The sequence below is a fragment of the Neofelis nebulosa genome, chromosome 15 (assembly GCF_028018385.1).
Source record: "Neofelis nebulosa isolate mNeoNeb1 chromosome 15, mNeoNeb1.pri, whole genome shotgun sequence".
In the NCBI taxonomy this organism is placed as follows: Eukaryota; Metazoa; Chordata; class Mammalia; order Carnivora; family Felidae; genus Neofelis; species Neofelis nebulosa.
Genome location: NC_080796.1, coordinates 49,031,691 through 49,059,543, shown reverse-complemented (window position 1 = coordinate 49,059,543; position 27,853 = coordinate 49,031,691). Strand labels below are relative to the sequence as shown.

At 55.5% G+C, this 27,853-nt stretch overlaps 1 protein-coding gene and 1 long non-coding RNA gene across 20 annotated transcripts in view; one reads left to right on the top strand and one right to left on the bottom strand.

Annotated features, from left to right (window-relative positions):
• PLEKHA6 (pleckstrin homology domain containing A6) overlaps positions 1-24,615 on the top strand; it is a 145,767-nt gene extending 121,152 nt beyond the window's left edge. For 9 of the 19 annotated variants that reach the window (XM_058700880.1, XM_058700886.1, XM_058700877.1 and 6 more), the window contains 16 exons: positions 3,121-3,201; positions 4,086-4,154; positions 5,407-5,487; positions 5,789-5,938; positions 6,778-6,873; positions 8,326-8,437; positions 9,059-9,198; positions 10,163-10,312; positions 11,584-11,713; positions 11,930-12,036; positions 12,963-13,139; positions 14,188-14,355; positions 14,437-14,570; positions 15,070-15,215; positions 19,949-20,072; positions 20,697-24,615. In XM_058700880.1, the coding sequence (XP_058556863.1) occupies positions 3,121-3,201; positions 4,086-4,154; positions 5,407-5,487; positions 5,789-5,938; positions 6,778-6,873; positions 8,326-8,437; positions 9,059-9,198; positions 10,163-10,312; positions 11,584-11,713; positions 11,930-12,036; positions 12,963-13,139; positions 14,188-14,355; positions 14,437-14,570; positions 15,070-15,215; positions 19,949-20,064 (1,857 nt within the window). In that variant the 3' untranslated portion in view covers positions 20,065-20,072; positions 20,697-24,615. The remainder of the gene's footprint in view (positions 1-3,120; positions 3,202-4,085; positions 4,155-5,406; positions 5,488-5,788; positions 5,939-6,777; positions 6,874-8,325; positions 8,438-9,058; positions 9,199-10,162; positions 10,313-11,583; positions 11,714-11,929; positions 12,037-12,962; positions 13,140-14,187; positions 14,356-14,436; positions 14,571-15,069; positions 15,216-19,948; positions 20,073-20,696) is intronic. The other 10 variants (XM_058700892.1, XM_058700885.1, XM_058700883.1 and 7 more) reach the window with 7 other exon arrangements.
• LOC131495767 (uncharacterized) lies at positions 24,073-26,108 on the bottom strand. The gene is made up of 2 exons (XR_009254113.1): positions 25,837-26,108; positions 24,073-25,680 (listed from the first exon to the last, which is right to left on the bottom strand). It is a non-coding gene; the product is annotated as an uncharacterized LOC131495767 (long non-coding RNA).
• Between the last annotated feature and the right edge of the window lie 1,745 nt (positions 26,109-27,853).

The following is a 27,853-nucleotide window of genomic DNA, read 5'->3' as shown; positions in this document are numbered from 1 at the left end:
GCTAGGGATTTAGTGCAGCCTGAATCCGGGAAATGATCTATCATAGTTCACAGGCTGTTGTTAAACTGTGTTGCTAAACAAACATAGTTTGTAAACCAAGGACTACAGACTTGCCCTAGGATGGTGTCTTTATAGATCCTAACGCATTTAATCTTCATAACAACCCCCGCAAGGTGGGTACTGTTGTTATCCCCATTTTAGAGCCGATAAGACGAAAGCACAGAGAGGTTAAGTAACATGCCAGGGGACACATAGCCAACAAACGGCAGAGCTTGGAATGTGGCTCTGAGATTTTGACCCAAGTTGTAGCAGAGGAAATGACTAACATGTGAAGAAGCAGGAGTCAGTCCTCATCAGGATTATTTTACGCTCTTACAGTTCCAGAGAGAACCATACCCTTGACATCAGAGGCTACTGCCATAACTGTTGGTCGTTCTAGACACACAGGCCTCGATGCCTCGGGGAGATCATCCTCTTAGAAGGCGTTGGGCACTAGGAAGAATTGATATCCACGTTTTGATCAGCAGCGACAGCTCCCAGCCCTCACGGGCGTTGCATTTTACTTCCAGAAACAGCACGTGGTGTCCATACCATGAGTGGTCCAGTCCACGTGGGGATGGGTCTCCGGATGCCAGCCCAGAGCATCGCTGACAAGTGCTGGCGTTTCTCCATAGGAAGCGGGGTCTGCAGTGGCCTGGGTAGTGAGGGGCAGGGCTGAGTGCCCTCAGGGCTCCTGGGCAGACTTTCCTTTCTGTGGCCCATCCACAGTGCCTGGCTGCACAGGACTTCAGTGCCACAGCTGGGCCCCTGCTGGGGCTTCTGGCCCTCATGACAGGGCTGGGCCCTTAGGTGGGGGGGAGGCTTGAGAAATAACCCTTCAGAGGACCTCCTCTAGATAAAGAATAATTTTTTTAAAAGAATAATATTCCTAAAAGGAAGTTGTATATGCTAAGAGTCCAAAATGTGGAATCAGACATTTAGTCCCAGTTCTGCCATTTTACGAGGGTTGTGGTTTTTTTCCTTTTGTTTTGTTCTGTTTTTTGTTTTTCTTTTTTCTTGGAAATGTCGCTTTGTCTCCTTGGGCCTTGGTTTTCTCAATCATAAAATGGCTGTTGTAGAATCCGCCTTTTCTGCCGTACAGAGTTCCTGGAGAATCAAGTAAGAGGGTACATGGCAACGCTTTGTCAGGCATTGGCGAGAAGTGGTCACTGCTGCTATAATGATTTTATTCGTTTTCTTCTAAAACTCAATTTAAAATATTACTCGAGCACCTTTATGGTGTATAAGGCACTGGGGTGGGTGCTTTCTCACAAAATCTAACATTTTGGACAGACCGAAGGGACACAGAGGAGAGGAAGGAATCCTACAGTCAAAGCCTGCGGGGGCTAAAAGATCCCCAAAGCTGCAGCGTGAGTGGGAGCAGAGGCCAGGGCGAGAACATTCTGGCTTCCCTCCTTTATTGCTTGAGATCCACTGGTAGGGGAAGGAATGAAATCAGTGGGTGTCCAGGAGAAGCCTGGGCCGCCTTTGCCCTCTCCAAGCCTGGTGCATTACCAGGTCTGCTTTGCCCTACACACACACACACACACACACACACACACACAGAGGACACAGTCATGGCACACAGCAGCATGCAAACACACACATACACACACCATATACAATCACACATACTCCACACACGCACACCCCATACACAACAAACACAATCTCATACACACAGGGCTCCAGGAAGATAAGGATTGACTTGAGTTCAGATCCTTACGGAAAGATGTGGCTGATGTCCTGTTGACCGTTAACTATTTGACAAACCTCTTACTACTGCTCTTTTCAAAGCCTTTTCAATGACACTTTGTGCCATGGAAAAAAATTCCAAAGGGCTAAAAGAGGTAGAGGGATCAGATCCTAGGAAAGCCTTTGAAAATGCTGTGGACCCTGCAAAGGGGAGTGGGTGGGTACCCCTCGCCCTGCCCACAGCACACAGAAGCAAGGCTGCCCCTGGGTCACCACCTAAGTGGATAAGATAAAAATACGTGTGGGCGTGACACAGATTGGGCAGCTAAGGGCCGAAAACGTGAGAGCCTCCTGCATCGTGACCCCAGAAGCTCTGCCCTAACGTGGCTCTGTCCCTTCCCTCATTCACTTCCTCTCCCCAGAAGGCTTTTCCCACAGAACTTCCCTCTGTTTTCTGCTGCCTTCGCCTGTAGGTCAGTTGAGTTAAAGGGACATAGCCAAGGACGCTCCCGAATGTGTTCACGTTTTGATGTTGCCACGCTGGAACCAGTGGGGGAAATGACAGCACTTCTAGTTGATTTGGTCGGCTTGTCCTCCCTCCCTGTCCTTCCTCTCTCCTGCCCTTCCTTGTCTCTCTCTCTCTCTTTCTTTTTCATTTGGCAAGTAGTCTTTCCCCCTCCGTGTTCCTAATGGCCCTTGAAACGTAAAGATAACCTGTTGGGAGAGCAGTGTTCCAGCATCTGGTGTCCCTTTAACATGGCTTGCTTGTTTTGGCCTCCTTATTTGCTCCCTAGTGTCATCCAAGATCGTCATGGATGTTACCAGCCCAGCTCTGGAAACCGTGTTTAGCAATCCTTTCTACTCTAGAGCCAAGAGGTGGGCAGGGGTCGGGGAGAGAGAGCTGTGCCCACCTCTGTGTGAAGGCCCATCCAAAGAGCAGCCCCAGTTTTCTTTCTCAGCTGTTTCATTTAGTTCAAATTTGGGGAGATGGGTTTTTCCAACTGCCGGTGTGGTCTTTGAAGCAACGTGAGGAAAGAGAGTTGGGGCAGGGAGTTGACCTTGGCCAGTGTGGATGAGACCCACACGTCTCAGGCACCCTGGGGGAGTGTCACTGGCTGGGGGGCGGGGGGCGGTCTCTGCAGGGCCGTGAGCGAAGGCACAGCAGCCCTCCAGCTCCCTTCTGTGGCCTTTCCTCAGGCACCTTCAGGGCCGGTCCTGGGACAGTTCACAAGGGGCCAGCAATGGCTAAGGCCAAACAGAGAGGGAGCTGGAGACCCCGTGAGAAGCTGTCCTGTCCTGTTTCTGGGAAAACAAGCCCAGGCGGGTGATGGGGAGATAGCTCTATGTGGGCCGGAGTTTGAATCGTCCATTCCTTCCTCTCTCCAGATGAGTGAGAGCGAGACTCTCATCAGTATGGTGAACCGCATGGTGGAAAACTCCTCCCCCAGGGCCCAACTCTTCATGCAAGTAAGGCCTCCGCCTGGCAGCATGGTCCCTGTCAACACCATTTCAGCTGCTTGTGCATGGTCGGGTCAAGCCATCTGGGTTGGGGCTTGCTCTGCCCAACCCTCCATCCACCAGGCCTCATCTCCAGGCCCCGCCTGGCCCCTCTCCTTTCATCCCACCGTGTCTCTCTTGTTCTTCATGTTCATGGGTGGACCCAAGGCCCGTTGCTCAAACCATCAAAATAGCCAGCACCACCATCCCGTATCACGCCAGGGATCACAAATCTGCTTTTTAATGCCCAGGACTTCTATCTCGTGTTTGTTATCTTCTTAACAGACGTCTTTGGGGGTAAGGGCATGAGGGGTGTCATATGGAACCATCCAGTGCCAAGGTTGTGTAGAATGTCCGGTGATTTCCAGATGCTTCACCAGGGGTGGGCAGCGTTTGCCGGACCCAGGTGTACTTCTGGGTTAGACACAAGCCCTGTGGCTGGTGTTCAATCTACTAGGATGATAATTCTCAAGTGTTTCCGATGCTCGTTCCATTTCCTCATGCCTCACCCTCCAAAACAGCTAAGGGTTAACTGTTGTCGTCATGGTCGTTACCCAAGCCATCTGGGATCTACGCACCCCCAGAGTCCCTCCCGACAGTAGACCTTGAGCTCAGGGGAGAGGGGAGAGTAGGAGCTGGGCAGAATCAGCCTCAAGAATTGGGGAAAACCTACACAGGGGCCATCCCAGGCTTCCCAGCCGGGGGCAAAGAACTAGCTCAGATTCCCGGAATGGAGGCGGCGAGAGGTGACGGACCACGGTCTCGGACAAGAACGGAGCGAGGGTTGTCCGCGTTCCCGTCCCCACACGCCCTGCCTGTCCCCCGCTGCTGTAACCGGCCTCGTGTTCCTGCAGGTCCCTCCGTACCCAGAAGCGTTCCGGGACGGCCTCCACACCTACAAGTTAAACGAGCAGGATACAGATGTAAGAGCAGCTCTCCTGCTCCCCTGTCCTCTCCGGTCCCTCCCGCTGTTGCCCTCATCTTCGCTCTCCTCCGCTGGGGCTTTTCCTCCGTCCATCTCTGTCCTTCTGCCGGCTCTTCATACCTTTGACTCATGTCCTCTCTCGCCAGCAAGACAGCATTCCGCCTGCCCCTTCCTCATCCCCTTTCTTTTCTCGTTCGTACCAATTACCCCTTCCTCCCATGCCAGCTGCGTGCGTTTCTCCACTGAGCCCTAGGCCCCCTCGTCTACAGCAGCGGGGGCTGCTTATTACAAGGAACTCAGACTTGGTTAGGAGGGACATCAGCCAGGCTGCTCTGGGCCCAGCCTGGCAGGAGGGCCTCGGTGACTGGAGGGAGGAACCTGGCCCTGGCCTCAGGGAGCTTCAGGGTGGTGTCGCGTGCCAGGTGGCAGCAGGTGGTGACATAAGATTTGCGTACTAAATGGGCTCGGTAGTGGGTTCCACAGGAGGGCAGGGCAGGGAGGCCAGGGACCAAGCAGGTGGCATGTGAGCCGGGCCTTGAAGTTCAAAGGCCCAGAAGACAAGATGTGGCTCAGTAGAAAAGAGCCAGAGAAGTGTTTGAGGAATGGCACGAATAAAGGTGTGGATATGGGGAAAGCGTAAGTCTTCCCAGAAGAGAAGTTTGGCCTAACCTGCCTCCTCCCCATCACCACTGGCCTTGCCTGGGTAGCGGGTCCGCCCAGTAGGGCTAGGAGAGTTTCCATCCAGGCGAGGACCAGATCTCAGAAGGAAATCCCAGCCTCAGCCATCCGGAGACCCTGGAAGGAGGGGAGAACAGGGTCCTGTGAGACTGGGGAGCCAGTTCACTGGTTTTCCCAAGACTGCCTGCTCCTCCAATCCGTGCCCGCCGGGAAGGCCTGGGAGGCCCAGGCCACGTTGTCTCCTCAACCCTTCGGGAACCGGAACCCCCAGGAGGAGGGGAATGCAGGGGCTTAACATTTAACTCCTCTCTCAAGCTGACTCCCTTCCTCAGAGAATAAGCACATCTCCCTTCCCGGTAGGTCCTTGGGGAGTCTCCCAAGGTGAAGACCGTCTTCCTATTCCCAGGAGCCTCCAAGGTCAAGGTGAAGAAGGCCTAGGGTTCCTCAGCAAGGGAAAGGAGGAGGTATCCAGAGGCCAGTCCCTTCCAACCAAATTCCCAGGTCCCCATCAAACCATATCCTTCACCCCCTTCTCTCTCCCTCCCTTCCCTCGACCCCCTTGGGCCCCCCAGAAGCTGCTGGGCAAACTGTGTGAACAGAACAAGGTGGTGAGGGAGCAGGACCGGCTAGTGCAGCAGCTCCGAGCTGAGAAGGTGAGAGCCAAGGGGTGGTCTTGGGCTGGGGGCATGGGGGGACGGCGGGGTGGGGTTGGGGGGGCGGGGGGAGGCTGGCTCGGAGAGGTGTGGGTTGCCATCTCCGCCCTAAGCTGACACAGCTCTGTCATAAACCTCTGTACCGCCCTCCCCTGGAACTGCTGAAGCTCTTCCGGGGGCCCCAGCCAGGGAGGACAACCGCCACCAAGTTGCTGGGCTGAACCGTTGGGGCTCAGGCCTCTTAAAGACCCAGAGAGGAGTTATCAGGGCTGTTCACAGCCGGTCCCCTGCCCTTCTTCAGGAGAGCCTGGAAAGTGCCTTGATGGGGACCCACCAGGAACTGGAGATGTTTGGAAACCAGCCCGCCTACCCGGAGAAACTGCTGCGCAAAAAAGAGTCCCTGCAGAACCAGCTCATCAACATTCGGGTGGAGCTGTCACAGGCGACCACGGTACCCCCCCGCCCCCGTGGGCACCCCGACAGGAGAGCCCCCCCCCCCCCAGGCTGTGCCCTCTAGCTCCCGACTCTCCTCTACGGGCAGGAGCAGCAGGGGGCTCTTGGCCAGAAGGGGCACAAACGCGAGACTTTAGTACCGCCCTGCACGCGGCCGTGCGTATGCCGGCCTCTTCGATCCGTAGTCTCTGCCGAGGAAACTGGCTTATTTTTCACACACCGCACCTGCACCGGGATTCGATCAGGACAGGGTGAAGTCGAGGGCTACTCGTTTCCTCGGCTGTTCTCACAGCTTTGCTGCCTACCTCTGTCCTCTCCCCTGGAGATCCAGGACACGGGCGGCAGTGCCACCTCCCTCATCTCCCGTGGGCATGGGGCCGACCCTGCGGCCGGTACGCACTGCCTGGATAATGGCTCTGGGCTGCGGCGGCCAAAGGCCCAGGAAAACGTGGCCCAGAAGGGAGAAAGGTCTCTAACCCCCAGCAAGCAAACACCTCTGGGTTTTCTCTTTCTGCCCTCCCACTTTGTATCACCCAGTGTGGGAAGAACAGTAGGGTGCGGGCATCGTACGATCCCCTTGTGGCCTACCCCCACGTCTGGAGAGGATTCTGGTTTCCCTGTGTCCGCCTGCAGTATGATGGGCCACTGCGCCTCTTGTAAGGCCAGAGTTTGGCTGTCATCAGAATGTCTCAGCCCTGGGCCCTCTCCGCCTGTCCCTCTGTGCCCTCCTCCCTCGCCCTGCCAGACCCCAGGTACCTTGGCCCCGGGCCCCGCAGCGGGATGGGAGGAAGGCTTCGGCAATGGCCGCTTTCTCAGTAAACCCACCCACCCTTGCAGGCGCTGACGAACAGCACCATAGAGTATGAGAACCTTGAATCCGAGGTCTCTGCCCTGCACGACGACCTCTGGGAGCAGCTCAATTTGGACGTCCAGGTGAAGAAGGCCCCTGAGCAGGGGAGGGGCGGTTGGCATGCCTTCCCTTCTCCTTAGGGCCACAAGAGACCAAAGTGGCTTCCTTTCTTGCTTTAGAGATCTCAGAGACTTGAGACAGGGAGTTGGTCCTGAGACAAAGGACAGGATTCAAGTCCGCTTAAAACAGACGCTTTCAGGATGAAGATAATGTGGATTCTTCTTTAGTTCCATCAAATCATTAGGAAGGAGTAAAGCTGAAACACAAGAGAGCTGGGTTAGACGGAAGGTATTTTATGACTGAAAGGATTTAACACATAAATACGGACACGGGCGTCGGTCTAGACAAGCGTATAGGTCTCTACGGGGATATAGATATGGGTATACGTGTAGCTATCCCTCGTGACCTCAGAAGGAGTGGCCAGTACGGGACAAGCCACCCAGGAACTTTAAGATAGGAAAGAGGCTTTCCTTCCCAGGAGGGGTTAGGAACGCTCTGCTTGGAGGCAGGAGGCTGGACTCCTCCACCTTGGGGAATTCTTATCCTTTCCCTCGATCAATCTCTACCCAAGCTGTGCAAGCCCTGTCTCTCTGATGCGGTTAATGCCCCAGTTTCCCCTATTTTCCTCCTGGCAACAAAACTTACCACCGCCCTCACTTGCAGCTGGTTAGGGAGGGTGCGGTGAAGGCCCTCTTGGTCCAGGTCACCTGAATGCCACCGTGTCCTGTGGGCAAGCCTCACTTTCAACACGAACATTTTAGGAGGTAGGAAAGCACTCTGAGCACCAGCTCTGGAGACAAATAGACCCAGACTCAGATGGTGGTCGCACTGCTTGCTAACAGACGGCCTTGGGCGCACATCCCTTCATCCCCAAAGTCGGGACACCTGTCACTTTTGCCTCGCAGACTTCTGGTGCGGCCGAGATGAGTTAGTGTATGCAAAGCACTTAGCGCGGAGCCTGGTACGCGGCACGGAGGAGGGTCGGGCGCTAAATAAGTGGCAGCTGTCAGTTTTCAAAGAGTGTAAACTCTAACCGAATAGAATCCATGAGTGTGTAGGCATGCATTGGGCGTGAGTGTTACGAAAGCGCTGTTTGGATACAAAGAATCTTAGTAAGTGGGGAACTCTTGCCGTTGATAACTGGCTGCCATAGTGGCCACCTAGGGGGACACTTGCTCCAAGACCACCCTGACCTCCCTGGGGGAAGCTGAGTCATGTTGACCTAACGGGGCTCTTGACTGTGATAGCCGGGCCCTCTCCTCTGGCAATTCCCGCATTCCATTTGGCAGAAGCCGAGGGGCGGGGCACAGTCTTCCTGTGAGAAAGAGGAACGTGCTGGAGGGCTGTGTGCCCGTCAGCGTCAGCGTGCGCGTGCGCACGGGGCTCTTGTCTACCACCGGCCCAAAGGGATGCAGGGAGGAGGCTGGGACGCTCCTCACAGCCACCTTCCTTGACCTGCTCTTCTGCTGTTTCAGAATGAGGTACTCAACCGGCAAATCCAGAAAGAAATCTGGAGGATCCAGGACGTGATGGAGGGGCTGAGGAAAAATAACCCGTCCCGGGGCACGGACACGGCCAAGCACAGAGGTGGGTGCCTTCTCCACCAGCCTCCTGAAACGCTCGCCAGAAATGCTCTGGTGTCTCTGGCGTCCATCCCACATCTGTCAGCTCCCACCTCTCCAGGCCCTTACGCTGAGCTCAGAGCTAGTCAGGGCCCTCTCAGGCCTCCAGAATCTTCCCCCGGGAGGGTAGGTACGACTCCCTTACTCCCTCCTCTCCTCCCAGAATGCACCAGACCCCTCAGAGACACTGTTGCCCCTGATGGTCTAGATTCCTCCCCAGAAAAGGTCAAAGAGCACCTATGCCTCTCCCCGCCCCTAAGCCCATGGGCCCGTTGGCGATCTGAAGCCACTACCTTAATGTCTTCCTGACGCCCTTTGGGCTGGACTTTGGGCTGGCTTTCTTTGACATCTCGGAGGCAACAGTGTCCTTTCCGTCCGTCATCGTCCCCCGTCCCTGCACAGTTCTCCACGGCCAGCCTGCACCCCAGCCCCCATAATAAGTCCCTTCAGCAGGCCCAGGTGGCCCTGGAACCTTCCTCCCACATCCCCGGGTCCTCCCCTGCCTCCTCCACCTGTGGAGCCCATCCACACGCCTGGCCACACCCCTACCCTATCATCCCTCACCTCTCCTCTCCTCTGCCCCCAGGAGGCCTTGGCCCCACGGCCACCTACAGCTCCAACAGCCCCGCCAGCCCTCTCAGCTCTGCCAGTCTTACCAGCCCCCTGAGCCCCTTTTCACTGGTGTCCGGCTCACAGGGGTCCCCCACCAAGCCCGGATCCAGTGAGGTAAGCTGAGAAAATGGAGTAGAAGGTAGGTGGGGGAGGGGCAGCAGGTCCTCATCTGCCTGAAAGACCCGGATTCTGTGCCCCTCCCTGCCCCAGAGGCCGCCAGTCCTGGAGCTTTGGCTTTCGGTCCGAGGCAGTCGTCATCTTGCGCCCAGTTTGGCGGACCTCCTTCCAGATTTCTCCTTTCCTTGCTCTCATCTGCACTTGCCATCTTTAGTTTCCTTCCGGGGAAGTCTCTTCCCAAACAGCAGGATGGTTAACAAAGATACCACTTAGTGGGGATTTAAATCCGGAGCTTTCCAGCACACCAGAGGGTGGAGAGTCAGCGTCGGGAGCAGTTTCCTAGCCAGTCAGCAAGAGTTTACAGGGGCTCTCCCAGGGGCCAGGGACGGTGTGAGGCCCTCTCAGACATGTGCCCGTGTGTGCCCACAGCCCTCCACTTGGGGAGCCCAGCGTCTGGTGCCGACCCAGACCAATTTATAGGAAACAGCCAGCCTCTGGAGCGTGGCGGTGTGTGTCTCAGTATTGACCATAAACGCTCTGATATTCCCAAGAGACGGTGGAACTTTGGGCCACTAGGCATTGGGACAGTCAGAGGAACAAGGGAAAGGCATCACAGACAGGAGGGGCGACAGAAGCAAAGACACAGGGGCACGAATGTGCCCAGCGCGGTGATGAGACAGTGAGCAGGGAGCTTTGGAGAAAAATGGGGGAACAGTGGGGGCAGCAGTCACAGGCGGGGGCTCTGCTGAAGAGGGCCCTGAGGCCAGGCTGAGAGTTCACTCCGGAGCTGGAGCTCCATCCGGGCGGTGGGTGGGAGTCCGGTGGTCCAGGGCCCCGGATGTCCACGATGGGGGCCGCAGGTCTCCACGATGTTGTCTGTCTGCCTGCTAACGCTCTTTTCTCCTGCTCTCACAGTGGCTGCTCTCCTTCCTCCTAATGCTCTGGCTTCTCTCTGCCTCAGGAGCCCGGCCCACCGCGGCCCCCCCTTCCCAAAGCCTACGTCCCCCTGGAGTCTCCTCCAAACGTGCCTCCACTCCCTAGCGAGAGCCGCTTCTGGCCGTACCCCAGCTCCCCTTCCTGGCACCGCCGTGGCGAGCCAGCCAGGGGTCAGGTACCCAGCACCCTTGGGTCCTGGAGGGCAGGGGCGGAGGGAGTGGGGCGAACGGCCAGGCGAGGGGGCGAGGCAGGACACGGAGTCATTTTCCCCATTCCAGTAGTCATTTCCCACAGCTGCCCAGTTGGACCCTGGGACAAGGAAAGGGATGGCCGAGAAGGCTTTCCCCTTGGTGCTCTCTGTGGACAGGGGGACAATGAGTTGCTCCCCTCCGTGCCGTGGCTCCCGGGCAGCCCCTGGCTGCCAGCACCAGCCGGCCGGGAAGGGCCAGGGACCCGCAGCGACCGGTGCCATTCCGATCCCCTCCTGCTCCTGTCCGCCTCAGACGCCGGTCCTCTTGTGCTGTCTCTGTCTCTGCCTCGCCTGTGTCCTCTTGGGTTTCCTCGGCCCTGGGATGTAAGAATACAGGGCCCCCTTTTCTGCCCTGTTCTGGCTCCCCAGCCCCTCTCCCAGGAGAGAGGTGCAGTTAGGCTGGCAAGACGTTGCACGGTGAGTAGAAAGAGTCCTGTGCCTAAAACAGGGAACCGTATTTCCGTCTTGGCTCGGCTGCCGTATCTGCACCGCCCGGAGGGGCCGCCAGTGAGGGGGGCAAAGCAGGCCACGCTTTCCAGATGAGGGGAGGCGATGGGGCTCACCTGTGCTCTCTCCCTGGACTAGAGCCAGGGTTTCTGGCCTCTGGCCCAGTCTGTGTGTGTGCACCTCACTGACACTTAGACTCTTCAGCTGCACGATGGGGGCGAAAGGGGGTGCAGGTGGTATCTGAAGCCCCTTCTAGTCTCATGATTCTGCGAGCCCTCAAGCTAAGTGCACTTTTCTGTCGCCCAGAATCTTGGTACCAAAGCCCAGCTGGTTCTTTCGCTTAAGTTTTGGGTGCGATTCCAACAGAATCCTCAGAGATCCTCTGCCTTATAGACCCCTCCTCTGGCCATTCCTCCTCTCTGGCTCACAGCAGAGTCTGTGCTTCTTGGCGTTTGCCAAGAGGACTGGTCAGGTTGAGGGGCCTCCCTGATGGGCCTCTGCTGAGGGCCTCCTGGAAGCCCTGAGCCCTCACTCCCCAAGATGAGCCAGCATTGGCCAGCCTTAAGGTGGCCTGAGTGGGAGGCTCGATCTCACCCCTGCCTGCTTCCCAACTGGCTCACTTAGAGTTTCCTTATCCCTTGTTTTCAAGGGTCTGTGCTCCAACCATTGCAAAACAAAGAAACACCCCTGGGGGCCAAATCCTCAGCAGTCCCTAGGGCACCAACTGTCTCCTCCTTTTTCCTCCCCAGCCCAAGGCAAGCTATGAGCAAAGCAAGAAAGACCCCCACCAGACGTCACCCCTGGACACCGCCAGAGACATCAACCTGGTGCCCACCAGGCAAGAGGCGGAGGCAGAGAAGCAGACAGCTCTCAACAAAGGTACTTCCTGTCCCATCCTCCCCTAGACGCAAGGCCAAGAGTCGGAGAGCAGCCCAGAGAGGTGCTCATCACAACCAAAGACAGTGAGTGCCAACCCATCCTCGGCCTTTCATCTCGGCCACAGGTGGCACTGAGCCGCCTCTAGACGCAGGCTCCCCTGTGTGTCTGCTCTCCTGCTTCTCCAGGAGGCCCACCGGTTCTTCTGCCTCCCTACAGTTGGCATTGTGCCCCCTCGGACGAAGTCGCCCACCGATGAAGAGGTAACCCCGTCAAGGGTGGTGAGGAGGAGTGCCGATGGGCTCACCAACGGACTCTCCTCCCGGGTGAGTACAATCTGTGGGCGCCGAGGCCCGAGTGGGCCTGAGCTGGGCTGAGGCCTCTCTGTGTCCGCCCATCTGTCCACCATCAAGAAACCTCGGGTGGGAGGAGGAAGGCAGGACAAGTAGGAGGGGGCAACAGCTCCACTGGAGAAGCCTTCCTTCAGGAAGCCATATCGAGGGACAAGGGACAAGGAAGATGCACATTACTTTCAGTGTTCTGATCTTCCTCACAATTCTCAAATTTGCCGTGGCCCTAATTCATGAGAAAGATAGAAGGATGTTGAACAAAATTATTATAATGTGCTAGCGATGAAACACAAATCCAGCAAAAATCAGGGTCAAACGAGCCGACCTAAGGCAGTAGAAGTGTTTCCAAGGGCTGCCAGGAACTTAACAAAGCATCCCACACTTGGGGCCTTAAAACAACAGACGTTTATTCTCTCAGAGTTGTGGAGGCCAGGAGTCCCGAATCGAGATCATCAGGGTTGGGTCCTTCTGGAGGGTCTGAGGGAGCACCCCGTCCAGTGCCTCTGTCCTAGCTTCTGGCATGGCAGGCGATCTTTGCTGTTCTTTGGCTTGTAGACCCAACATTCCAGTAGGCACTCCTACCTTCACATCTCCTTCTACTCCGTCTTCTTTTTTTCTGTCTCTTGTAAGGACGCCCACGATTGGATTTCGGGTCCACTCTAATTCAGGATGCTCTCTTCTTGAGGTCCTTAACCTGAATCACACCTGCCAAGACCCTATTTCCAAATAAGGTCACATTCACAGTTACTAGGGGGTTAGGACCTGGACGTATGTCTTAGGGGCTATGCTTCAACCCGCTATGGACAGGCTTCCTAGAGGAGGGAAATCTAAGGGATTAGGGCAGATGAAGAAGCTGGGAGGGCAGACGAGGCACGTGTCAGAGCCCCGTTCTCCCCCCGCAGCAGGAGCGCCCCAAGAGTGCCGTGTTCCCTGGCGAGGGCAAGGTCAAGATGAGTGTGGAGGAGCAGATCGACCGCATGCGAAGGCACCAGAGCGGCTCTATGAAGGAGAAGCGAAGGAGCCTGCAGCTCCCGGCCAGTCCGGCCCCCGACCCTGCTACGCGGCCCGCCTACAAAGCGGTAATGTCCTCGAAGCGACCCACGGGCCTGGCCCGGCATCTGCCAACAGTGTCCACTCCCAGTGGGTGACCAGCCTGGGCCGGGGCAGTTGGGTGCGGGGCACTGGGAGAGGGGCTGGGAAGGGCCCGAGCTGGGCACCTGGGGAGAACGAGGCGGGCGGGGGGGGGGGGGGGGGAGACTTCTCCCCACTAGGCAGACGATTCACCGCAACAAGTATCCCTTTTTGTGCGTTTAAAGAAAAATAACTCCCCCCCCACCCCCAAAGAATGCGTTGATTGTCTTAGTGGAAATGAAGTATACACAATTCACTTAACACAGAACAGTGCGAGGTTCACCGCCCAGAGAGAGGCATCGCTCACGCAGTTTCTCGAGCGTTTTCTATGTATTGAAAGATACACACTGAAGATAATCACGGTGCCACCCTGTCACCTGGTACCGTTCCGAAACCTCATGTTGTTCTATTCGGGTTCCTCAGCAGCGCGAGGTTCGGAATTATCACCCCTGTTTGGGAGACAGGGACACAAAGTCAGGAGAAATTAAGGATTCCTGGGCCACACAGGTATTGAGTGTGGAGCTGGGAGTAGCCCCAGGCATCTGCCTCAGTTTTCTTTCCACCACATTTCAAAAATACAGGAAAATTACGATTCGTAAGTCCTACCCTCAACCAGCTTGCATTCTACCTGGTGGGTTGGAGCTTGTCTGATACGCAACAACTAAAGGCCAGTGTCAGGCACACTAATCAACTGCCCAAAACGTATGGCACAGAATATGGGAACACAGGCTACAGCCAGATGCGAAGTACCAAGTACTGACGAGACCTGTCGATGAGATTTTGCGTCTGGGCCTTTGCAGGCGTCCCCGCTCTGGACAAGCAGCACGGAAGGAAGATAGCCGGGTGGTGGGGCCGTGGGGCGGTGGCCGGATGGGGCGTGACGAGCAGGGAGGACACAGGCCTGTTTTGCGCTGTCTGGAGACACGGGTAGCAGGGGAAATGGCTGCCGACAGCAGGACAGGGGCCCCGCGTGGTCACGGCGGTGCTGTCCCCTAGGTGCGCCGTCACCGCAGCATCCACGAGGTGGACATCTCCAACCTGGAGGCGGCCCTGCGGGCAGAGGAGCCTGGCGGGCAGGCCTACGAGACGCCGAGGGAGGAGATCGCCCGGCTCCGCAAAATGGAGCTGGAACCCCAGCACTATGACGTGGACATCAGTAAGGAGGTGAGTGAAGTCCAGGAGGGCGGAGGGGGAGGAAGCCTGGAAGGGGGTGGGATGGGGGTGGTGACCCAGGTCCCTCCGCAGCTGTCCACGCCGGACAAAGTCCTCATCCCTGAACGGTACATTGACCTGGAGCCCGATACTCCCCTGAGCCCCGAGGAGTTGAAGGAAAAGCAGAAGAAGGTGGAGAGGATCAAGACGCTCATTGCCAAGTCCAGGTAACAGGCCTGGGTGAACCTCGACGACATCTGCCCACCCAGGCACCCAGGGCACCTGGGACATTAGCGCCACCGAATCCAGCACCCCACCCCATGCCAGTGGGAGCCCTGAGCCTCCCCAGCGGAGAGCGCGTGGAGGCCGTGGCTTGAGGCAGCGGACCAGGCCCGGGCCCGTGGCAGGGGCCGCGACGCTGCCGCCATCGGGGGTCAAAAAGACAGCTGGGTGCAGGCACGTGCTGTCGTCAAGACAAACTGATGGGTTGCCCTCTGGTGACCTCTCTTCCTCATCGAGGCCGCCCTAAATGTTCACCTGAACCTTCTGATTAATTTTAAAACATTGTAGGAAGGGGCCCCAAAATGTGTTCGGCCAGGGTCCCACTCACCCCATTCACAGGCCTCCGGCCACCCTGCCAACCTCAGTCCACAGGCCCCCGCCCCAAGCCAATGGGACCGTCCTGTCCGCCCCCCACTCCATGTCTGTGTGTCTGTGCCTCCTCAGTATGCAGAACGTGGTGCCCGTCGGCGAGGGGGACCTTGTGGACGTGCCCCAGGACTCAGAGAGCCAGCTGCAGGAGCAGGAGAAGCGGATTGAAATCTCCTGTGCCCTGGCGACCGAGGCCTCCCGCAGGGGCCGCATGCTGTCTGGTGAGAGGGGCCGGGCCTCGCTCCTCCAGGGAGACCGGCTGACCAGGTGCAGGGGAGGAAGCTCAGTGCTGCGAGGGGGCCAGGGACAGAGAGACCGTCAAGATCAGGATAAGCATTTATTGAGCCCCAGGTACTGTGCTAGGCTCCGCGGGGTGCAGAGGGGCCAGAGTTGCATCCAGGAGCTCAGAGCCATGGTGACCCTCCCAGCAGCTCCGCAGAGGAATGGCCAGAGGCCACGCAGGAAGCAAGAGAGCCCCCACCCCCACCCCCGGACAGCTCGAGGAAAGGCACAGCCAAAAGGTGATAACTGAGTCTGGTTGGGAGTGATAGGCGTGGAGAGAGGGCCAGGCACCAGGGCCTCCTTTCATGGCCCTTTCCTGCCGCGTGCACATGGGAAGGTGGAGACGCTCTAGGTGGCCGCAGAGTTGAGAGTGATACAGTCACCAGCCTGGCTCCGGACCCGAACCCACTTTTCTGCTCATTAAAGATGAGCATGACGAGTGGACTTCACACTGACCCAAAAGCGAGAGGGTTCCAGGCAGACACGGTGAGGCCGGAGCCAGCCTGAGATATGGCCCCAGAGAAGGTGAGAATGGAATCAGGAAGAACGGACGAGGCTCCAAGACAGCGATTACGTCATGAAGCCTGGGGGGGACGGAGCGCGTCCTCCTCCTCAAGACAAAAGGTGGTGAGGACAGAGACGAAGAACTTTGAGGGCCAGTCCAGACGGAGGCCCAGGAAGGATGCCAGGGTTACAAGGGCTTTGGTCGAGGAAGAGGAAGAGGCAGAGACAGGGGTGCTGGCCACAGGGACGGTAGCCTGGGCGAGGTCAGGCCTGTGGCCAGGAGCCCGGTGGAAGGCATGGCGTTTCGTGCTGGTGATTAAGAGGGGTTTGAATTCTGGCTTTCTGAGGCTCCATCTCCCCTCTGTAAAATCCAAATCAAAATACCTGTCTGGTGGTGCAAGGAATGTCAACTATAAACGCTCAGCACCTAGCGCGGTGCCTGGCCCTTCGTCGGTGCTCAATAAATGCTAGCCAGGTGGAGTCGTGGTGGCATTGGTGACGGTGGTCGTGGCTCATTGAAAGAGCAATAGCTGAAGGAGAAGTAGGGTCTGTTTGTGGTTTTTCCAACTATTTTAAATACGGATATTTTTAGAAACCAGAGGGTTTTCGGCTACCACAAGGGGGATTTGAGTACGCCTTGAGGAAGAACCTACTGGCAGTTAGAGTCTAGGGGACATTAGATGGGTGGCCGAGGAAGACCCCCCCGCCCGGGGTGGGGGGGGGGGAGCGTATTTCAGAAAGAAGCTGTCAGTTGGGCTGGAGTCGAGGACGCGCGAGAAAGGGACGGGCTTCAGACAGCCCCATCCTGCAGCCAAGGGCGGCAAAACCAGTTTGGCTGCACGGAGGCCTCTAGCTAACCTCTCTGTACTTTAGCCATAAAGTGAACTTGACTCTTCCAAAGATCAAATTCCCCGTGCTCTGGGCAGAAGGCAACTTCCTGTTTCGAGGGTTAGAGCATACAACACTGTTTTTAAAACTTCCCTCTGCCTTCGCCGCAGCCCCTGGCTCTCTCGGCTGTAGTCTCCCAGCCAAAGGTTCCATGAAAACAGAACCCACCCCAGCCTATCAGATTTCCCTCTTGATAGACACCGGCTTACATTTCAGGGTCTACGCGCTGAAAGCAAACTATCCTTCGCTTTTGCCAAAACCCCAACTATTTAAAAAATGGCACAGCGGGGCCAGACCTCAGACTAAGCCCACTGTCCCCCCTGCCCCTTGGCTCGTGGCCCAGATTCCCAGAGCTGCTGCTCTGCCAGGGACAGCGAGGACTGTCCCTGGGCACATGCCGTGCGGGCATAGGTCCAAGCCCGGGACCTGAGTGCTGGGCCCGGGGCCATAATAGCAGGGCGGCGTGCACAGGATGGAGGCGTGGTGCCTGAGCGTGGGCGTGTGGTAACGAGCACTGGAGCGCTTGTCGGTGTGCCCAGTGTGTGCAGACTCAAGAATGGTGTATACGGGAAGATGTGGCAATTTTTAATATGTGTGTGCGGCATGATGTCCCGTGCGGTGTCTGTATTCGGGTGGTGTTGGCAGAGGCGCACGTATCTGTGTGTATTCGGGTGTGAAGCGTGAGTGTATACGTGTGCAAGATGTCTACGGATATGGTGTGGAGACCATTATTTATGAGCACAGGTGGCATCCGGTACACCGTCGGAGTTACCTATGCGCAGGTGAGCGTACAATAGGAGGATGGAGGTGGTGTTTACGAACGTACGTGTTTGTGTGCGATTGGCGCTTTTTTTTTTTTTTGCAGTATCGGGAATGATCAAACGCACATGAGCGTATGTCGTATATACGTACACGTGGCAGTACTGATGTATCTTTGTGTGCAGGGTGGGAGAGAGCACGTGTGACATTCATTTGTTTGTGAAAGAGAGAGCGTGTGAGCAGGGAGGGGCAGAGAGGGAGAGGGAGAGAGGGAATCCCAAGCACACTCCGCGTTGTCAGCTCGGAGCCCAGCATGGGGCTTGATCCCCATGAGATCGTGACCCGAGCGGAAATCAAGAGTCGGACGCTCAACCGACCGAGCCTCCCAGGCACCCCGTGACCAATTATTTATGCATGCAGATGGGGTAGTACTTGTGGACACACAGTAACAATATCACATCTGTCCAATCCATAGCTGCTACATATGTGAATTTTAACTATTGCAGTGCATACATTCCTGATACGTATTTCGTACTTTTCTGCCTTCGTAAGGAAGTTATATTTAACGTAACCCATGTTGCTTGCTCTTGCTAATTTAGTATCATTGTAAATATCCTTATTTTGTGGATCTGTTGAAGGGAGTGCCCTTAGAGGCTATAGTTGGTACAGACTGTAGCTATGCTAAATGTTCCCAAACTGTTACACTTTTAAAGGTTTTATATCTAATTTTGCAAAAGACTTATTCCTCCTCAGTCGTGTCTTCTTCTAGCTGTCAGTAGGCCTCTTGATTCCTTTCTCTCCCCTAATTTCCCTGCTTCTGATCTCCCAGGGGGTAGAAACCCAGCAGGTCAACACCTATTAGAATAGTACAGAAATTGGGGCGCCTGGGTGGCTCAGTCAGTTGGGTGTCCGACTTCAGCTCAGGTCATGATCTCGCGGTCCGTGAGTTCGAGCCCCGCGTCGGGCTCTGTGCTGACGGCTCAGAGCCCGGAGCCTGCTTCGGATTCTGTGTCTCCCTCTCTCTCTGCCCCTCCCCTGCTCGTGCTCTGTCTCTCTCTGTCTCAACAATAAGTTAAAACATTTTTAAAAATTAAAGAAAAAAAAAGAATTGTATAGAAATGAAAGTAACTGGAGTCCAAGGAGCTCATCTATGAATAAGTGTAAGGGCCTCACTGCATGCACGTTGGAACATCAGTTTGGCTTTCCTGAAATAGCCCTTGCCTGGTTTTTTTTTTTTTTCCATCTTTTTGACTATTTTAGAAGTCGAAGCTGCCACATAACTAACCATTGGGTCCACGATACAGACAGACACACAACTGTGTGTTTCGAAAGAGTTTGTGAGTGTGTTTGTATGTGAAGTTACACGTGTGTTGGGCCACGTGGAAGAGAACAGATTTGGAAGTGCACGCACACACATATCTGAGATGTTTGCAGCGCGTGTGGAGGTATTATTGGATCCTGTGCACAAACTATGTATTGTGTGTGGGCAGACACAACTTCCTGCTCACGAGAAAGTTCCAGGTCTTATATACAACTGTGGGTGTACGTATATATGCAGTGGAAGCTGCCCCGGCCCCCTCTCTTGCGCCGAGGGCAGGGAAGGTGATGAGGTCCAGGGCAGGGTGGAGAGCAAGGGACTAGGAAGTTCGATGCCAGGATCCTTCTCTTGAAGGAAACAGTGTGACCCTGGGTGAGGTCTGGTTCTCCTCTGAGGCCAAGTGAGGACGTTCTGTCTGCCAGTCTCCTTGCCTCACAGCCGCACCGCGGTGCCCAGGGGCCTGGAGCCCGCACAGAGCTGGTCCCTCATAATACGACCCCCCCCTTCCCATTGCCCTTCCACTTGGCTAGTCTCAGCATGGCATCATAATGATAATAAGAGTAAAATCCATTAATTCAAATGTCACCACTTTAAGGTTTGTAATGATTTGTTTGGCTTGGGGGTGAAGTTTGCCCTTCCTGGATTGAGGAGAAGGGGGTTCCCCGGTGATAGCGGGGCCGTGTTTCCAAGACCTTGAGCTCGTCTGAGTCCACGGAGCTCACTTCAACCCTGCCGGAAGCCTCCGTTTAAATGGAGGGGATTCCCCCACCCCGGTGACAACTTGGATCCAGTCGTCAGATGGGGGCCTGACGATCTGGGCTAGTGTGATTTTACTGCACTATTCATCATCATCGTTAGCGACACCACCGTGTATAAGGCGCCGTCGCTGGTCCCCTCCGGGCCATCTCCCCGTTGCGCGGACGGGAGTGCAGCCTCCGCCCAGAGAGGCCGGCCTCGGCCGCGGTCACACTGGTTCTCAGCAGAGCCCGCAACCGCCCCGTCTCCTCCGGGGACCCCGCGCTCCTCCGGGGCGCCCGGGAACGAGGCCAGCTCCGCTTCAGCTCCCCTCTCTGCTTGCCTCCTGCCTGGCTCACCGCCTGGGGAAGGGCCTCGCTTGCTCTGGGTGCCCCGCCTCCCCGCCCCTCCCCGACCCACCTCCACCCACCCACCCCTATTCACCTCCCTGTTCATTTCTGTTTCCAGTGCAATGTGCCACCCCAAGCCCTCCCACCTCCCCTGCTTCCCCGACTCCACCAGCCAACCCCCTATCGTCTGAATCCCCACGGGGCACCGACAGCAGCCATACCATGCGGGTCTGAGCTCTGACGTAAGAACTTTTCTTCTGTATTTCATCCACCGCGGGGAGTGGGTCCCCCGCCCCCCACCCCCGTGAGCCATCCACACCCCTCATCCCAACATCGCTTCTCCTGCACCCCCAGTGCCCCCACCCCCACCCCCGCCGTTCCCTCCCCTCCCTCCATCTGCTTGAGCCCTCCGGCGTCGCGTGCAGTGCTGGGCTGGCGCCGGCTGGCAGGGCCGCTGCTTGCTACCACAGTGCCCGCGGGCTTTGCTTCTCCAGAAGCAGACAGGGACAGAGCTGAGGCCCCCGCTGTCCCTCTGTCGGTCAACAAGCCTTCTACCTGTTGAGATGCACAGCGGTCCTGCCTCGGAAGCCCCCAGGTCACCCCCAGATCTTCCTGTAAATTAAAATCACACTGGAAATGGTAGCAAAGGCTGTGCATCTTCCCCTCCCCTCACACACAGCCGCTCAGTATCAGGCAGGTGGAAAAGAACACGGACTTCCATTCATCTGTCCCCCTCTCAGGGTTGGGGGCGTGGGGCGGGTTTCCGCAGGGTTCTACAGGAAGAGACCTCTGTCTCCCGGGGAAGCTTGGCTGGAGTCGGTTCTCGTCTGGGTAGCACCTCTCTGACCCGTTTCTCTTTTCTCTAGTGCAAGCCCTGGCCGAGGCCAACGCCGTGAAGCTGCACAGAGCCACCTTCTGAAGGCCGCCTCTGCCCCCCGAGGTCCTGGTCCCCCACCCCGGCCCCCCCCGCGCCTGCGCTCCCGTGGGAATGCTGCAGGGAGCCAGGCTGGGGGCCGGGGTTGCCGCCGAGAGGATGCCTCAGTGTCCACACGCCCGCCACACCCGGCCCCGAAGCCCCTCGCTACTCAGATGGTGGTCCTTGGCCAGGGCCTGAGAGGGTGGGCAGGGAGCACCCTCCTGTCTGGTGCCCAAGTCACAGGGAGCTAGGCCTGGCCCTGCCCGGGCTGGTGATGGCCTTACTGGAACATTTCCTGATGAAGAGGATGCCCTGGTGGGAGAGACGCCCTGGGCCGTCTTAGGTTAGGACTAGGGGAAGATGGACACTCTGCCTCTTCTGGGCCCTCTTGACACCGAGGACGGCACCTGCCATCATGTCCTTCCCCCAACAGCCCCACCCTACTGCCCCGGCTGTACCCAGGGCTTTGACACGTCTCTGCTTATGGGTGCTCCTTTGGGGTCCAGTGGAGACTGACCACCCTGCTTGAGCCAAAGACAAGATGACAAGATGTGGGGAGAGGCTCCTCGGCTCCCGGAGGGGACGGTGCTGGCTGTGGGTAGAGAGCAGCACGCAGGTCTGTGCAGCGTCTGAGGGCAGGTTGAGAAGGGGTAGAAGAGAGAAAGGGAGAGTTGGAGGCGAGTGGGAGGGAGGACAAGGAAGCAGCAGGAATCGTTTGCAAGAAAAAGGACAAGGCAGAGATGCAAAGAGGGGGTATGGGATTGGTTTCCCCAGGATGGAGCCTTAGCTTCGTGCCAAGTACAGTGCCGGACTGTCAGCTCCGCTCCTCCACCGGGTGCCCCAGATCCGCGGGCTGCCCGCACACTGGCTCCCGGAGGACCCACCAGCAAGCACGTGGGGGCCTGAGGCCGTGGGGACGAAGGTGTGGGGATGCTGGTGTGGGTGAGCAGGTTGGAAGATGGCTCTTTCTTAGGTCTGGGCCTAGCGTCTGCCTCCCCCTACTAGGCTCAGGGTCCGAGAGAAGGACCTGTCTTCTGTAGGGTGTAGTCAGCCTTGGGGCCTTTCCTAACCTTGTTCGGGACATTTCCTTGTCCCCCTTCCCCTTGGAATGGGCTGTGGGCCAGCTGAGCGAGTGCCCTGGAGAGGTAGCACAGCCTTAATCTGGGAGGCCAGATTCTAGGACCCCACCCCGCATTCCAGGCGTCCGGATGAGGCTGTATGGAAGGACTCCCTTCCGGCCTGGCTGTCTCACAATCCACCTACCCGGGGAGGCCAGTGGAGGAGACACAGAAGCAAAGCTCATTCTTCCTCCTCTGCGGCTCGTCTTCGAGGACTGTAGCCAGAGAGGAGGGAGGGGAGAGAGTGAAGCTGGAAAAACCTCGGCCCCTGGGCCTTCTCTCTGCCAGAGCTGATGCCCGGAGACTTCCCGAGAACGACTACTTTATCTGCCGCCAACTCTTCTCCACCCCTTCACGGCTGGGACAGTTACTGGTTCATATGCAAGTAAAGATGGCAGTTGATTCAACAAATATTTATCAAGCACCTTTTATGTACCAGGCACTGTTCTAGGTGCTTAGGATATTCTCGTGCTTCTGCGGGATTGCAGGCTGGGGAATTTCACTTCACTTTTGGCAGAGGTGTTGACCGTGACCTTTGGCTACATTTCCCATCTTTAGCACAGCTCGAGCACCCCAAACCTGTTTTTTTTCCCCTCCCCTACACACTGGCGGGCGGGATTGGCCCTCTCCCTCTTTCCGGCACCTTTCTCCACCCACAAGAAACGGCTCTTTGGGGGCCTTCCATGCCTTCTCCTTTCTTTGTCCGTCTCTCCTTTTTTAAAGTGGTATTTTTAGAACTACATGTAAAATACCAAGGATTAACGCCTGCCACCTCGCTCTCACCTCCTGTTTCATAAAGCTGGCTCTTTATGTTGCTTTACATGCCTTAATATATGTTTTATGAAGATTATACATATTATAGATATATACATAATATATATATTTGTTTGGATGTCTGGTCCTTTCCCAGAACTCCTGCCCAGGCCCATTTTCTCCCCTTCACTTTCCATACCATTCCTACCTAGCATGTTGTGGCCACACCCCATGCCTTTTGATCCAAAGAAGGGGAGAGGACAGACTTATTTTAAGACAGATCTATTTTACGCTTTTATTATAAAAGCAAATCTATTTTCAAAATGTGCAATGTCTGAATGGAATTGGCCAATGGTAGGAGGAGACTGGGGCGGCTGCCTCTAGCTCCGACCCTGTGTCCTTCCCTATCCCTACCCTCCCCACCCCCCCACCCCCCCCCCCACCCCCGGCAGCTTCCTCCTCCTATTCTCCAGTCTGCAAAGGACCAGTCCCCAGAGCTCACCCAGAGAGCATCTTACCAGGGCATCCAGGCTCTTGGAAGTCCTGGTCTAAGGATTTGATTACAACTGTCAACTCTTGATGACCGTCTAAGGTTACGGGATGTGAATCCTCTCAAAGGAAATGTTTACAGTTGTGTGCACAAAAGCATACCCGTGCGGGCACACACACTCCCCTGATGTGCTCCTGGACCTCCTCCCTTCATCGGTCTGCTGGAAAGGGCAGGCAATTTAATGGCAGCCTATGCTAAACAGCACCAAGAATTCTGTTCCCTGATGGAGCCAGGATGCAGTGCAAAGGCCAAAGGAAAACAGTTTGGGATCACAGGTCCTTCAGCACAGACACATTCAAGTTCCTCGGACTTCTCACACTCCTTGATCCCTTTCCGGTCTGGGTCACATCGACGACCTCTGTCTCCCTCTGTGACCTTTCCTCTGGGGGCTGTTGATAAGGGGACGGTACCTCGGTCTGGCATCCAGACTGCGAAGTCAGCTTCTGGGCTGAAGCGAGTCCCACGGACAAGGTAACATCTCAGCCTTGCCCAGGAAGCCCCCCGGGGACTTTCATCTGGAGGGCTGCCGCTGGGGCGCTGAACTCCGCCGGCTCAGCCTTCCACGCTCTTATCCGCACACAAAGTAGGCAAGGGGCTCTTGCCTTGCAAGGTTTCGGGCAGAATGGAAGTCTTTTGTCCAGATCCGGAATCAAAGGTTTGGGACTGTCACAGAGCTCCTGGCCAGCATTTGAAGCCTGACCTCCCAACTCTGACATTTACTGACACCCTATTCCCAGCCTGGAGCATCTTGTTATGAATGAACGGGGCCCAGACGGAGGCCCGGGGCTAAGTGACCCACCGGGAGACAGCCCTGGTTACTATTCTAGGGCCTTCCCAATTAGCACATTACCTTCCTGATCAATAACCAAGAGGCTGTAATCAAATACTGCTACTGTCACTTTAAAGATTTTCTGAGGTCGCAAGCTGTGCATACTTGCTCTCCTGCCTTGGGGAGAGGCATGGTCTTGGGGCAGGGCTGAGAATAGCAAGACGGAATCAATTCCTTTCCCCTGTAGGCACCCCCCACCTGGCAGCTCTTAAAACTAAGGAAAATATGAAATACACGTATATATACATATATCTATTTATGCACATACTGGGGCCAATTTGATTTGCTAGCATTAGACAATAAACCATACAAGGAAATGTATGATCTCAGTGTCTTTATTTAGTATAAAAGTGACCTTAGAAGAAAAGTTAAAGTTAGATAAACAGAGGGCATCTCTGTTGGGGACCAAACATCTGTAGCAGCTGCTTTAGCATCATTCTAGCCAACAAGCCCCTCCCCGGGGAGGGGCCTCCTGACTGAGCGTGAACGTTCGCTTCCCCCCGCCCCGCAGCATTCTTTCTAGATCTAGGTACTGAAGAATCCCAGTGAGCCCTGCATTTGTATCTTGCAAGTTTGTATAAACCCAATACAGGAAATAAAATGAATGGTTTGTACACGTGCTGTGTGTTTCTCTCACTCTGTGACTGCCTGTGGCTGGCCTCGCGGTTCCTGGCAGCTTACAAGCTTGGCAGAAAAGGGGAGAGGGTCTGGGGTGGAGCCTTCCCTGTGGCTAAAAGCAAAGCTGGGTCCGTGGTATGCTGCCACCGCGGTCATCTCTTCTGTCTAGGTAGCCCCGAATCAAGACGTGTCCCAAGCAAGGTCCTGGGTAACGAACATTAATTAGATCAGTGTTCAGATCCTGGAGACTTCCCTTGACTCGTCTCTGAGAATGACAGTAGAACTACAGGAGAAAATTCTTAGGTGTTCTCAATTACTACACAATGCCCTGTACTTCTGCTTGAGGGGACAAGGTATATGATTTGGGGAGGGGTATCAGAAAAGCCACCCCAAATTATACTCATCCAGCCTCAGTGCTTTGGGTTTATGACCTTTGGCAGGTACTCAGTGATTATCAGCTATGGATCCTCAGCGTGAAGGACTTTATCAGAGCTTCTCAATTTGAAATCTTGAGTAATAGTCAAGAAGCCCTGTGAATTCTATGCGGTGGAGAGTAGAAAGAGTGAGCCCAGGATAGTGGCAGGCTTCAGCTAGGCCCCTGCAGGATGTCTCGGAAGAGGTGGAGGCATTAATGGTTCAAGGTAGAGAAGAACTTTGAGAAAGAAGAAAGGGGAAGGCAGGCCTCTTTCAATTCCTGATTTTGCTTTAGTCTGGTTCTAAGGGCTGATTTCAAACTCTGGACACCTGTTCTCCTTCCTAAAGAGCTAGCAGAGGGCATGTGTGTGTTTAACAAATAATAGGAGTATATTTGGGGGTTTTGTCACATCCCCAGGAGAGCTAGACGCCCTGTGGTGCTTTGTGAATCCGGGAGAACTGGGATCGAAGCAGACTCAAGACAAAAGCCACTGGAGCTGGAGGAGGTGCCCTGGAGAACTTGCAGCTCTCCAGGGCCTGTGTCTGTCTGCAGTTCCCTTGGGGCCAGAGCCGGAGGCTTGGAGAAGAGGTGGTGGGACAGGAGAGCAAAGGACATGCCTGGGTGTTGCTGTCTCCACAAATGGGCTGGTTCCTGTCCAAGAACGATGCCCATGGGGGGAAAAAAGAAAAGAAAAGAACGATGCCCATGGATCTCTGCCTGCTCCAACTCCCGGCCCAGATCAGCCTTCTAATCAAGCTAGGCTGGGGTTGGAAACGGGGGTGGTAGGAAATGTAAGTGAAAACGCACCTAGCAGAATGCCCTCCAAAGAGTGCTGCTCTGGAACGTCGTGGTCATGTATTATTCTTGGAGAGAGGCATGATGGGCTCAGGCAGGCAACCAGTCTTCGGATCCTGCCTCTGTGGCCAGGGAACGAGGCCCACTCCACAGCCCCCTCATCCCCGAGCCTCCACTGCCTCCTGGCCCTGCTCCTGGCCCTGCCGAAGTTTGGACAAGTCACCAAAGTTCCTGAGTCTCAGTTTCCTGGTCCATGAAATGGGGATATCAACCACCATTTTACGGAGCTCTAGAGAAAGTCAAATGGGAACACGAATGACAACCACTCTGAAAACTCAAATTCATCTACAAATGTGAGGAGGCAGTGGTGACATGATGTAGACCCCTGGGGAAGAAAGAGAACGTCTCCCAAAGACGTTCTCCCACATTCTCCCACTTTGCTACCTCCACTGCCTTCGACAAAGACATCACCAGGGCCCCTGCTGTCCAGCCCTTTGAGATGTCCCTCCCCTCCCCACCTCTATTCCTCCAGCTCCAGCCTTCCAGGGCCCACAACCTCCTCCCTGGGGGGTGCTCCTAAGAAAGGGCACCTGGGTGGCTCAGTCGGTTAAACGTCGGACTTCAGCTCATGTCTTGATTTTGCGGTCTGTGAATTCAAGCTCCGCATAGGGCTCTGTGCTGACAGCTCAGAGCCTGGAACCTGCTTCCGAGTCTGTCTCCCTCTCTGCCCCTCCCCCGCTCACATTCTGTCTCTCTCTCAACAATGAATACACGTTAAAAAAAAAAAAATCTTTTTAAAAGAAGGGCTCCTCTCTGGGAGTGTGGGCTGTGGACCAGCCCGTCCAGGCCCAACACCTGTACCCAGCGCTGCCATCAGGGAACCAGGCCGGGAGGGCCCAGTTTGAGGACGGTTCCGTTCTTCCAAGCGCACAGGCGCGCTCCATGGTGGCGGGAAGGGGGCGGGGGGGGGGGGGGGGGTGGAGAATATTCCTAACTGCTATTTTATACACCTGTGCGAGCAGTTAAGCACCACACTTGAGAGAAGTCTTTCAATAACAGCATTTAATAGTATACCAACACTAGTAATATTAATAACAAGAGCAATGGTCATAACTATACTGGAAGAGTAAGAACAGTGGCTCATCAAGTGTTTACTGTGAACTGGTACCCGGTTCCGGTTCCGTGCACTCCCCACGCACTTACTCACCAGTCCGCGTTCTAACTCTAGGGGACAGGTACAACTCTCACTCAAGACGCTGAGGCCCAGAAAGGGTAAATCAAGTGTCCAAGGTCTCACGAGGCTAGGAGGAAGCCCAGGCACACTCTGACTTCAGAGCGGAAGCTCTTAACCTACCAGTGGTTTCAATGGGGGTGATCGCGCCCCCTAGTGGAAATTTTGGAAATTTGCGGGGAGCTTGTAGTGGCTGCAAGGTACCGGGGAGATCTCCCAAAATAGTTAACTGTCTTCTACCCTGCAGGACTTTAAAATGTACAACCGACCTAAACCCACTTCTAATATAAGTTGGTCATACGGCAATTCATAATAGTACGAAGTATAAGCTTTTAAGTTTTTTTAAAGTCAGTTTCATGAATAACTCGGTAAGTTACAAGATGGTCTTAATGGAGAAGAAACTTAAATGGAATAAAGACATGGTTTAAAAATTGAGTTAAACTACCGCATACATTGTCCCCACAATGCAGTGGAACATTCAAGTACTGTTTCCGTGGTTGAAGATGGTTCCAAGTAGGGTCTTACTGAGCAAGCACAGACCGACTGCAAACATCTAACGGAGGAGATCTGAGAGAACCAACCATTACAGCAAAGATACCTGAAATGCAGGAGATCTCATTAGATCGCCTTAATAAATGTTTTTAGAGATTATTTCATAGGATTGTCATTCTTTAGATTTTTTAAGTTTTTGCAGCCTCAGGATGGACACCTAAGTTGTATGGATTCGGTGTGGTAATGTTTGGGGATGCTGTTTTTTCTCTAGCTTTCCCCGCCCCCTGTCCCGGGGGCCCACATGCA